The sequence below is a fragment of the Alligator mississippiensis genome, chromosome 5, assembly GCF_030867095.1.
Source record: "Alligator mississippiensis isolate rAllMis1 chromosome 5, rAllMis1, whole genome shotgun sequence".
Taxonomy (NCBI): domain Eukaryota; kingdom Metazoa; phylum Chordata; order Crocodylia; family Alligatoridae; genus Alligator; species Alligator mississippiensis.
This window is the reverse complement of record NC_081828.1, coordinates 193,080,863-193,093,031: the sequence shown is the minus strand read 5'-3', so window position 1 is coordinate 193,093,031 and position 12,169 is coordinate 193,080,863. Positions and strand designations below refer to the sequence as shown.

The 12,169-nt window shown below is 45.3% G+C and overlaps 1 protein-coding gene across 4 annotated transcripts in view; it reads left to right on the top strand.

Annotated features, from left to right (window-relative positions):
* EPC1 (enhancer of polycomb homolog 1) overlaps window positions 1-12,169 on the top strand; it is an 84,482-nt gene that overhangs the window by 16,099 nt on the left and 56,214 nt on the right. Inside the window, exon 1 of one of the 4 annotated variants that reach the window (XM_059729137.1) lies at window positions 5,040-5,524. The exons of 1 other annotated variant lie outside the window; for it this stretch is intronic. In XM_059729137.1, the coding sequence (XP_059585120.1) occupies window positions 5,372-5,524 (153 nt within the window). In that variant the 5' untranslated portion in view covers window positions 5,040-5,371. Of the gene's footprint in view, window positions 1-5,039; window positions 5,525-12,169 lie in introns of those variants that run through there. 2 more of the 4 variants (XM_059729134.1, XM_059729135.1) reach the window with 2 other exon arrangements.

Here is a 12,169-nt window from a genome sequence, read left to right as displayed (position 1 = left end):
ATTTGATAATTTAAACAAAAAAACTATTTAGAAACACTTGTACAGTTTGAATTTCCACTGAAGCAAAGAAAAATACTCACTGTCCTTTTCTCTAGAGTATACCTATGCCAGTCAGTGGTTCTTAACCTTGACTTCGAGCACCCCTCCATAATTTTTTGTAATTTAATAGCATCCCATTTAAAGATATTCTTTACCATGCTTACCTCCTGACAGCTCACAAAAGTCCCGTGGCATAGCAGAGTGGCCTTACTTGAATGCTAGTGCCCAGAGCCACCGTTTCCCATGGCTCCTCCCACCAGCTCCAGGAGCTTGCAGGGAAACAGCCCCATGGCCATCCAGCCACCTGCAGCAGACTGTACCGCTTGGACCATGGTGGTGATTGGCACAGGGGCTGCCATTAGGTGAGGGGTGTGCTTTTCAGCTCATTCACCAGCTCCCAGAGCTGATACAAGGGCCCACAAGGAGAGATGCAAGGACACCGGGACAGGCACAGAGTGCCTGGCATGTAGGGGCTCTTGTACACATGATGGCAGTTTAATCCTCAACCTGTACATTGAAATGGTATACTTTGAAATGGTGTACATTGAAATAACCCATACATTGAAATGGTGGGGCATAAAACAAAACCCTGAGGACTAAACGGTTTCAATTTGCCATCACATTACGGCACCTTTTTTTCTTGGAGCCAGAGCCTGCCTGCAGAGGGGAGGCAAGCTGGTAGCGGGCTGAGTGGTCCCTGAGCTGCAGGGGGGGGCACCCTGGTCCTTCCCTCCATGGTGGCAGCACCCCCCAGGGCTGCCTGGGCAGGCTGCTAGCAGGCCTGGTGCTGCCCCAGCTCGGAGGCAGCACCTGGCCTGGTCCAACTGTTCCCTGAGCCTGCCCAGGAAGCAGCGACCGGTGGGCTTCTAGCTTGGGGAACCGTTGAATTGGGCTGGGTGCTGCCTCTGAGTTGGGGCAGCACCCAGCCCACCTGGGAGGCCCCGGAGGGCACTGCTGCTGTAGAGGGAAGGACCAGGCCCCCTTGCAGCTCGGGGGCTGCTCAGCCTGCTGACAGCTTGCCCCCCAGCCATGGGCAGGCCCCAACGTTTCTCCCTTCAGCAGGCATCTACTGAAGGGAGAAACGGTGAGGAGCCTGATCCTTTTTTTCAGTGGAGCCTGCCTACCTCTTCCATGGCCCGGGGCAAGCTGCTGACACAGCGGTGGCCCAGGTGGTCACCCATTCTCCCCAAAGCTCAGGGGCTACTTAGCCCACTGGCAGCTCCTCTGGGGGAAAAAAAAAAAAAGGATCAGGCCCCTCGCCGCTTCTATCTTCAGTAGGTGCCTGCTGAAGGAAGAAGCAGCAAGGGGCCCAATCCTTTTTTCCTGCAGAGGCTGCCTGCAGCCAGTGACCGAGCTAACAGCTGCATCACTGCAATTTGCAAAGCTGCAAACTAAATTACATCTGGACAAAGTTTAGGTTGCAATGATACAGTCATTTAAACCCCCCAAACGTCTTGCATGTGTACACCGTGATGCTATTAAGCCACACAAAGTAACATTTTCGTCATGTGTACGTGTTAATGTCATCACATGTAGAAGCACCCTAGGAGCCAGTACTTAATTCCTCTCACAGGGGAGCACCCTGGTTGAGAATCCACATCACCCTGGTTGAGAATTACTAACCAGTACTGTCAGTGCCTCACAAATTTTTGACTCACTTTCCAAGTGACCCATATTTCACAATTGAAATCTAGGTCCTCTGAGTGCTGCACAGACATAGTCACTGGGAGACTTTCTATTTCAGATGGCTATGGTATGAGTAACAAATGCATCATTTCTCAATTTTAGCAAGAAAAAGCAAATGAGAACTTAGTGCCAGAGGTTCCTGGTCCTTCTGCTAAAGAACCTCTTGAAAAAGATACCAGTAATTTAATTTTCTGAATAGCAGGAAAACTATAGTATTACAATGATTTTTGAGCCATACAAAAATACCATACCATACAGAAAAGCCACAAGCTCCTGAGACCAGTGTTCTTAACTTTTTTAGACTCAAGGAACCCCTTGAAAATGTCTGCAGTTACTTAGTTCTCACTCAGTCCTTCCCTACCAAAAAATAACCTATTATTTATTGCTCTTTCTGCTGCAAAGAACCTGGAAAAACCACAACAGGTCAGAATGTTTTTAACACTCTGGTTTGCCATTTGAAATCTCTGGGTTTATCTTGTGAAGCATGTTTGCAAACCTAACAGTGGTAACATTATGTGGCCATGACACCTGTGAAAGGATCTCAAGGCACCCCAGGGTGCCTCAACATCCTAGTTGTGAATCCCTCATGAGGGCAGTTGTGGAGGTAAGGATTTTAAAATAGGTATTAGTTCAAAAATACAAAAAAACTCTCTTTCAATTCACATATTATACTGCTTTTATTTCTACTGTTTCTTAGCTAAAAACAAGCAGTATAGCACACTGAGATTAAATACTTTTTCCTACATGGTAAATTTTTGGCACAGATGTTTGTTTATTGCTACTTTTTAATTTGCTTTAGGTTGTGAATAACAAAGTAGGAAAAGTAAGATGAGCAGTGTATCCTCTTTGTATGATAATTAAATTAAGAAATTGTGAATTTATAAGGAAGCAGCTAGAGAGGGATCTACTTTTTGCCATTGTTAGGAGACAAAGTACTAAGAAAGATTGCTTAAGATATTCGGACTCTCTTTATAGTAATAATCACTACCAAAATGACTGCTCTCTTTCTATACTCTTACTGATCCTCAAACAGCAACCTATTTTGATTCTGCCGTAACTGAATCATAGAAAATTTGGGTTGGAAGGGACCTCAGGAGGTCATCTAGTTCAACCCCCTGCTCACAGCAGGACCATTCCCAACTAGATCATCCCAGCCAAGGCTTTGTCTAGCTGGATCTTAAAAACCTCCAAGGATGAAGGATGGAGAGTCCACAACCTCTCTGGGTAACCTGTCCCAGTGCTTCACCACCCTCCTCATGAAAAAGTTTTTCCTAATATCCAAACTAAACTTCCCTTGCTGCAACTTCAGATCATTGCTCCTTGTTCTGTCATCTGCCGCCACTGAGAACAGTTTAGCTCCATCCTCTCTGTAACTGCCCTTCAGATAGTTGAAGGCTGGTTGGTATTAAACTGCTGTCTCGGAACAGCTCTCCCCTAATTTCCCTGCCTGTAATTTGTTCAGAACAGAAATCCTGAATTTCAGAACTGTAGTCGCATCATTTTGGAATCTTATTTCGTCCAATATCACGGCTATCGTGAAAGTTATTTTTAAAAGGATAATAATATTCGGTAAATGTTTTTCAGTAACTTAAGAACCAAGACATTTTCTGCTTGGGGTGGAAGTTATTTTTCCTGAGATATAGCTGTTATTGGCAAAACACTAGAATTTGGGGCAAAAAAAATGTTTTAATTGACCCTGTGCGTACCTGCATGTTACAGGTTATAGCATGTTCTGCACTTCCTTGCGACTGCAAGGAACATGAGGACAATTCACATTTAAACCCAAAGAGCCAATCTTTCCACTGTGGCACGTTATTTACATTTTCTCTGCTTCCATTAATGGAATAAAAGAGTTGCATTTTATTAGCTCACCCTTTTACTTAGCTGCCAGGTATCTTGTTTGCAGCACAGTCTCACATCAGTGGACTTTGTTGAGATCATTCTATAAATTTTTAAATTTATATTGGTAACAGTATTGCACAGGTCCAAGTTAAAATTTAGAAGAAAAGCATTGAATACATTATAGCAGAGGCTTGCATACCAATAGGTCAGGCTGCAGCCTTACTAGCTTTGATGCCCGTACAAAGGGATTCACCTGCTTACAGCAAATTGTAGGGGTTATGTATTTCCACTTGAAAAAGGCTAACCAATTTTTTTTTCCCATTAGAAATATTGTCCAATTAAATAAACCTTCTTGTTCTAATAGTTCAAATAAAAGTCGAACTGTGTCAAAAGTTTTCAATATGTTCTCTTGAATAGAAAACCAGCACAAATATTCAAACATATTTAACAGTGAATTATAATCCCAGTTGTTAGATTCCTTATTTGGGACCTAGATAAACCAAATTACTTTGTTGTTCTGGAAAATCTTGGCTTTTTATGCAATTAAGAAAATATTTTTAGTTAATGAACACTTGCATTTAAAAGCTCAGGGTAAAAGCTATCATTTAATGCTGTACTAAAACTTAAATCAGGAAAGCACAAATTAATAGAATATTTTTCAGTTCACCTCCTTTATTTAAATATCGGTCAGAGAGAAGCGGGAGGCCGCACGCTTGTCTGAAATGAATGGTGACTACAGCTCGTGTTGTATTTCCACACACACTGAGTGACCCGCCCGCCCCACAGGTAAAACGAGACCTCTCCCAGGGATGCTGTGAAGCCCTCGGAGAGCCTCGGGAAGCCAGGCAGACCACAGCGCCGAGAGGGCTAGCGGAGGAGGCTCCAGACCTGCCTGGAAGACTCCTTTAAACCCAGCAGTAACATTTATTTTAATGCTTTGAATGTAATGCGTTATTACTGGAGGGATACGGTCAGGTTCATTTTCTTCCTCTCCCCCTGTCACAAATGGCGCATCGGCTTCTCAAGACGCTTCGCGGCTCACCTGTCCGCCAGGACACCCAGAGGTAAGAGCGGGACCGGGGACCCCGCCGCGGCCGGCCCGGGCGAGCAGCTGCCGCTGGAAGCCCCTGTCACTATCCCTGACCCTGGTGGGCCTGCGCCGGGGATGCCGCGGCTGTGGCGGGAGGGTCCCGGGTGCTGGCCGCGCGGGGCAGGGTCGGTGCAGCCCGACCCGCCTCGCCTCACATTTGTGGCCGCGGGGAGCGCGGGTGGCTGCGGCGGCGCCTCCCTGCCTTGCCCCGCGCTCAGGTGCGCGCGGCTCTGCCTCCCGGCGGCTGCGTGAGGGGCGCAGCGCCGCGGAGCCCCCGGGACACCCCGCCGGCTCGGCTCGGCTCGGGCCGGCCCGGCTCGTGCCCGCGCTCGGCGTGGCCGCGCGGCGCGCCCTCCTCCCCCGGGCGGCGCCGCGCCCGCGCCCTGCGCGATGCAGTGTGGGAATGGCCGTGGCGCTGGGGTTGGCTGAACGCGGCGGCCAGTCGAGGTTTCATGTCCGCCATGTTGGCCGTGGCGTATTGAGCGGAGCCGGAGCGGCGGCGGCGGAGGAGGAGACGAGCCAGCGCCCGGCCCAGCCGGCGCCGCCGGGCCCCGCGTCGGAGCGCGCCCCGCCCCGCCCCGCCGGGGGAGCCCCGTCCCTCCATGAGAGCGCTCGGCGGGGCCGGCTCCGCGCAGCAGCAGCAGCAGCAACAGCAGCGCCCCGCCGCGCCCGCGCCCCCCCGCCCCGCGCCAGCCGCCGCCATCGCCGCCCGACATGAGCAAACTGTCGTTCCGGGCCCGGGCGCTGGACGCGTCGAAGCCGCTGCCCGTCTTCCGCTGCGAGGACCTGCCCGACCTGGCCGAGTATGCCTCCATCAACCGCGCCGTGCCGCAGATGCCCACGGGCATGGAGAAGGAAGAGGAGTCGGTACGTGCTCCCCCCCACCCCGCGGCCGGGCCCCGCCATCCCTCCACCCTGCCTTCGCTGGGCCGGGCCCCCTCCTTCGCCTCTGCGCAAGCACAAAATGGCCGCCATCTTCTCCCCGCTCTCCCCGCCCGCGGGGCGCGGGGGAGGCAGGGCCCTGCCGCGGGGGGGGCAGCGCCGGCCGCTCGCCCCGTCCCCCGGGCCCGGCCGCGGCGGCCCCCGATCCCGCCCCGGCCGCGGCCGCCGGAGGGGCTCGCGCGGGCCCCGAAAGGCACAAAGGGGGTCACGTGACGCAGCGGGCGGCCGCCATTTTGTTGTCTGCGCTCCCTCCTCGGGCTGGGCCGGGCCGGGGCCGGGCTGCTGCCGCCGGGTGGCGCCGCCGAGCCGCGCGCGGGAGCAGGGCCCGAGATCCCACGTGGGGCAGCGGGCCCGGCCCGGCCCGGCCGCCCCTTGCGCCGCCGCCGCGTTACATAAGGGGTTGTGCCGCTCGCCGGCTTGGAGCTTCCTGGCGCAGCGCGGGGACGAGGTGCCGGCTGCCTCGCGCCGCGGCTCGACCGGAGCTTTCCACGTGTGAAGTGTGAAAGGGTCGTTGGCAACCCTCGGGATGGGGGGCGTGTTTGACTTTTCCCTGTGCGTTTGACAGCTCTTGTCGCTTTGGGTTCCCCCGGGACAGTGATTCCTCTCCTTCGCAGGAGGGGTTTGGGCCCCGACAAGGGGGTGCCTTCCTCCCCCACACGGGCAGCAGGACTGTGAACCCTGGAAGTGGCCCGTGGATTAGGGCTGCAGCTCACGCTTGCTACAAACTTCTGAATTTTAGTAGATTTTAAGTTGACAGGGCTGGTTTCAAGTGGTGGTCTGGGATGACGCTCTTGCTTGTGCTGCTGGCTCCTGATGCTCATTCAGTCCCTGTAAACTTGAAGGAAGTTCACCTTGGTTTTTAGGTGCCGCGTTCTGCACGCGCTGCTGTGCATTGACAGTTTCAAAAACTGACTGTGGACGTCTATGCAATGACTCTTAGTTTCTGAAAGAGCTGTGAAATGCCAGTTCTTTCTTATCTCTTCTTTGCTAGAATTATTTTCTCAAAGTTACAGTTTGAGGATTTATACTGTCGCATTTCCAGATCATATACAAACATTAATTATCGTTATTATCTCTTACTAAAACATCTTATCTTGAATGTAAGAAACATTTACTGAAAATGTTTGACACTGATGCTTCGTGGACGCTTCTTTTAGTAAAAGCCATTATTCAATTTTGCATTGAGTGGTTTTCACCGACTCAGATTAACTTTTGTGCATTAAGAATGGTTGGATACTGTGGGTGGCTTCAGTCATGTAGCTTTGCTTGAATCCAGATCTTCAGAATTTGATGGGTGAGGTAATCATCTTGATTTCCACTTGCATTAAAATTTAAGTAAAACAAGTTTTTATTATGATTACCATAGTAATTGGTCTGTCACATGTACTTTAATTGAAGTGTATATGATCAGTAAACTTTCATCTTTTGTCTGTCTTTTTTGCTGTAAGCTTAACAGATGTGAGCCTTTTGGGTAGAAAACTATTGTATTATGTTGTATTTAGGCTCAGGTGGGCTCACGCAAGGTTACCAGGTAGCCACTATCATAAACTTTACTGTTTGTAAAGAATCTGCTGCTATTTTAATTCTGATGTGATGAAGCATGGATTTTGCAAATAAGTTTGTTTTACACGTCTCTAAAATAAATGGCTAACTAGCAGTTTTAACAAAAATACCAATCTGTATGTGCTTCTGTTCTTAAAAGTGTTGTACTGAAGAAAGGTTACTTGTCACTGACAAATGCATCTGGTTAAACCCATTTAGAATTTCAGGGCCTTCTTAATAAATCAGTTGGTGTCCACTTTTTTTTCCTCTTCTTCCTGTTCCCTCCCTCTTAAAACTCTCTGCTACTTTTCTTTCCTGTGGTTATCTTTCTTTCAAAAAAACCCCAAACCATTTAGAGCATGCAGTCCCGGACTAGAGGCAAGACAATTCTGTGGACTGTTTCATTGTTTTTCCAAATTCCATAGGGGGGAATATCCACTTTATGTTGTGGAAAAGAGGGCATAAGTGAAATTGTGTGTATGTGCACATTTCTTCACCATTGACCACTGTGAACAATCACCTGTGGTGATATGCTAATAGTACTTTAACATCACTTCAAGTATGTGCTTTAATTTAAAAATCTGATTTTTTTTTTTTTTAAGAGTACCCTGTTTTCTGAAGGTGATTCATTTTTTTTTTTTTTTATTTTTTTTTTTTCTCCAGGGAAAGCAAAGAGACTTGATGTTCAAGCACTGCCTTTCAAGAACATTTAAATGCCCGTTTCATAGTTCTTGATGCACATTTCTCCGCTTACTTTTATCTGCCCCACCCCACCAAATAATTAGGGAAAGTAGGACTAATTTTATTAATAGCATGCGACTCTAGCAAAATGTTCTGAATGCATGGAGACAAAAATTACTAATCTTTCAGGATTAGTAATCAGGACCTGCATGCCTTTTTCCAGGTGTCTACAGCAGCTGTTCAAAAAGAATTGACAGCTTAATGTCTTAACTAGATTAAAATCATCCTCCTAACTAAATATAATGTTCCTTGCCATTTGATAAGCCAAGACTTCAATTATAGTGACTTTGTTTAGAGGTAGAAGACTTTCCAGGAGAAAGCTCTTTGTGTCATGTAATTCTAGTTGATAAATGACATACTTGAAGATTAATGCCCTCACAAGTTAATCTTGCAGCCACAAGTTCTTGTGCTATTTGAAAACTGTGTAAAAGTCATTGCTTAGAGAACCTAAAACGATTCGCAAGAGAGGAGAGAGAGAGAGAGTGAGTGTGTGTGTGTGTGTGTGTGTGTGTGTGTGTGTGTGAAAGATTGTAAACAGGAATAAAAAAAAGTTGGGATTTTCTTAAATTCATGCATTTCAGAAGTCTGAAATTTGAAGTGTGTGCGCTGGGAGGTTAGTTTGTATCCCTTTGTCTGCTCTATGATGTTTTCCTTTTAAAAATAACATGGAAGTGTATTTGTACGCCTGTTTCAAAATTATAAATTTGGATCTTAATGGAAATAGAATACAAAATGATGACTGGAGAGGTGGAGGGTGTTGCTGAAATTTGGGAAGAAAAATGTAGCAATTAAGTTTGTCAGTCAAAAAAAATTCAGTACTTTTTGTTTTAAGTTCAGTAAGTTACGTTTTGGAACGGGAAAACTGTTTTAGATGTTTAGAGATCTTTAGGAACATACTAAACCTGGAAGTCTCCCTCCTGAGCTGAAGGCTAGATTTGACTCTGAGAGTTTTCTGGACAAACAAAACACTGATAAAAAATGGTCCAAGAAATTTGCTGTAACACCACAAAGTGCTGTCAAAATATTATCTGTCAGTTTTATATTTAAAGACTAATTTTGTTAGCAATACTTTTGGTGCAATATAAAAAGTACATTTTTGGTGCTTTTAAAAAAGCTTGCCACAGGGGAACGATACATTTGTGAAACATAGATGTAGACAATCAAAGCCATATTTTCTGAAGTCCCTCAACTTTCAAGCAAAGTGGTAATGAGTATAGTTAAAATATCAGCAGCCTCAACCTGACAGTTTCTTAAGGTCTTCTTGGAAGAAGGACATAGGATAGGAACAAAGGGTTTTTCTCTCTTAATCCTGCATTTCTGCGCTTTGTGTTGTATAATAGTTTTCTTCTAAGACTAGAGTTGTGTGAACCAGAAACACTTGTTAGTCTTGTACTGGGGGTGGCGTATCCTCATTTGGGAAACAAAAATAAGCTATGCCAGGATAAGACATTTTTGTACCAGAATCATGTTAGGACTATTTTTTTAATAATTAAATTAGATATGTCAGTACCTTTAACTAACTTTAATAAACTTCCTAATATCTAGACTGTTTCTACACCACTTTCCGTATTTAACAGATGTGCATTTGTTTAGGGCTTAAGCTTCTTGATAATTTTACATATAAGAATTCTTATTAGGCTATATTAAATTGTGCAGACTGACTATATATAATATGGGAAAACTTAAAGGGACAAATACTTGTTGACTCTCTTTGCAATATCTTTTTATCTGATCTAGTAGGAAAGACCATGTTCTCTAATAGACCTCTTCCCATCTTTTAACCTCTGTGATCTCTTATTTAATTTGACACACTGCATTATGAAGCAATAATAAGCAGTCACATCAAGCTGTCATCTAGCTATTTAGTTGTCACACAAAATCTGGCTTGTTTCATGGTTGCCCTACAAGTTGTCACGTGGAACACTTTCAGCTTCCATGCAACAAATGCTTTTCGTTTCAGACATTAAATATATAAGGAATTGAAGAATGCAACTTGGATAAATAAGAAAAAAGTTTAACATAGAGTGAAGATAATTTAAACATGGACTTGGTCAGTGTATCCTCCCTATTCCCTCCATCCCCTTCACTGTAAGTGGATGTAATGTTGAGATGCTGTCTTGAACTGCTTTGTGGGTTTTAGTGGTCCCATCAAATTGAGACTAGCAGGCCTCATCCACTCTGGAAAGCTTTGTGTGTAGCTTAAGTGCTTAGCGTGTTGGTATAATGAGGGAGGGGAACTGTTAGCAAACCTTTATGTTTAGGCAACGTAGCACTTCAAAATTAAAAAAAATGATTTTTAAGACTCTAGGAAGCTGTAAGGTTTCCTTGTGTGCAGCAAAAACTAAAGCAGTGTAGAAAGCCTTCAAATTTTGAAATGCCCCCTCCCTCCCCCCCATTTTATCCTGTGAAATTCCATTGCATTCCTTAAGAAAGCTTTGAGTCTGCTCTGTCTAAAAAGTTAGGCTCGGTTTTAGGCTGCTATGGAGTTGTTGATGCATTAACTATAAAAGTAGTGCTGTAGCAGCCAAAAGCCTGCCGTAGAGTGGGCAACAGAAGGAGTTCTTCTGCTGCCAGAATTACACCACCTCTCATGAATGACAGAAGGTATGCTGGCAGAAGCCTTCTGCTGGCAGAGCTGTGTTCACACCATGGGTTTTGTTGGCATATCTATATCTTCCGTGGGGGTATGATCTCTTCACACCTAGCCAGTATATGCCAGCAAACTTTAATATCCACAAGGCCTCAGTCGCAACAGCATGTGTTCTATACTAAGAGCTGTCAGTGCAGCAGGAGGGAGGAGAAAGCTGAGCTTGAGTACCTTTTTATGTACTTCTTAGGACTTGGTATATGGCCGATTTTCATTTATCCCTCCCTCGTTCCATCTGCACTTTGGGACATGGGATGAGAGATTCCCAATCCATCTGGGCCTAACTCTTGAAAGTACACTCCTCCTTCTCCTTTCCCCCCCCCCCCCCCCCAGCCTAGAATCCTTAATTCCTTCATTGCTACTACTTGCCTGTCCTTCCTAATTGCTCTACTACTTCTCTGTCTCCTCCCAAAACTGCAATATGAGCTTTGTCTTGCCATCTTGTTTAGCCAGGCCTGTACCTGCAGTGGTAGAACTTTTCTGCAGTGCTTGTGGCTCAAACCATGTTGATGTATGATGGAGTTCTGCACAACAGTGACCAAAAATATTATATTGTGAAGTTGCATGCACTGAGCAGAGAAAATGGAAGATGCATGGTTGACCATTCAGTTTCCCATGTGTTGGTTTTTTTTCTTCAGAGGGGTTCCAGCCTCTATCATTGTATGGATTGCATAAGAGGCAGAATTCCAATTGCTTGGGCATCTATAGACCTGTTACTTCCTTCTCTTTAGTCCTTGACTTTGTATTTAAAAAAAATACAAAAATGCTTGTTAAGATTAAATAATTTAAGTACTATTGTGTATGTATAAAGACACTTTTATGTAGGTAGGCATTTGCCTCTGGCTACACCTATTGCTATCTTGTGCTTTGAACTTGTAAGGCTTCAAGGTGAAAAGTAACTGAATAAAAAACTAGGATGCTTTGAGCTTTTCTGCCCATAGAAACTGTACTGGCTTTGACAAAAGGAACTTTGTGATGGATTTAATTAAGTTTATCCTTATGCTTGATATATGTGAACATTTAAGATCATCTGATCTTTAATTTGATCAGCCTAATTGAGCTAGGTCAGTAAGTCATTTTTCAAAATGACTTGAGCTCTCACTGTGACTAAGCAGTGCACTTGTTTAACCTCAGTTAACACCTAATGGAAGTTGTGGGCAGTGTGTAAAATTTTAGTTAAAAGAAAACTGGTGTCTGTGTTGGTCTTTTGATGCTACTTTTTGTCCCTAGTTCAGATAAAGCTTACCTACTACTGCATTGTAATGGTTTAAGTAAAAGTACTGTCATTTTAAACATTGTGCTTTAAGCTGAACAGTTTCACCAGTTTATCTGACTGACAAGTTCTTTAAAATGTAAGAATGTCTCTATTCACTTGCATCAGTTTTAAGTTTTTAAATTGGCGCCCGTCTGGTTTTTCTTCTTACCCAGAGGCTTGTCCACAATGTCCTAAATTCTTGTTATTCAGTTGAGAATGTACCATGTGATCTTTAAGTCGGCATGAGTGCCCTAGCCAGATCTTGTTAGAAAACTACTTTTTATCTGCATCTCTCTCATGGCTTATATTAGGGAACAGTGTTCCTTATTCCTTACATGTTAGATTGCATGTGTACAAGTGCTAAATACAGTAAAAGAGTCTGCTT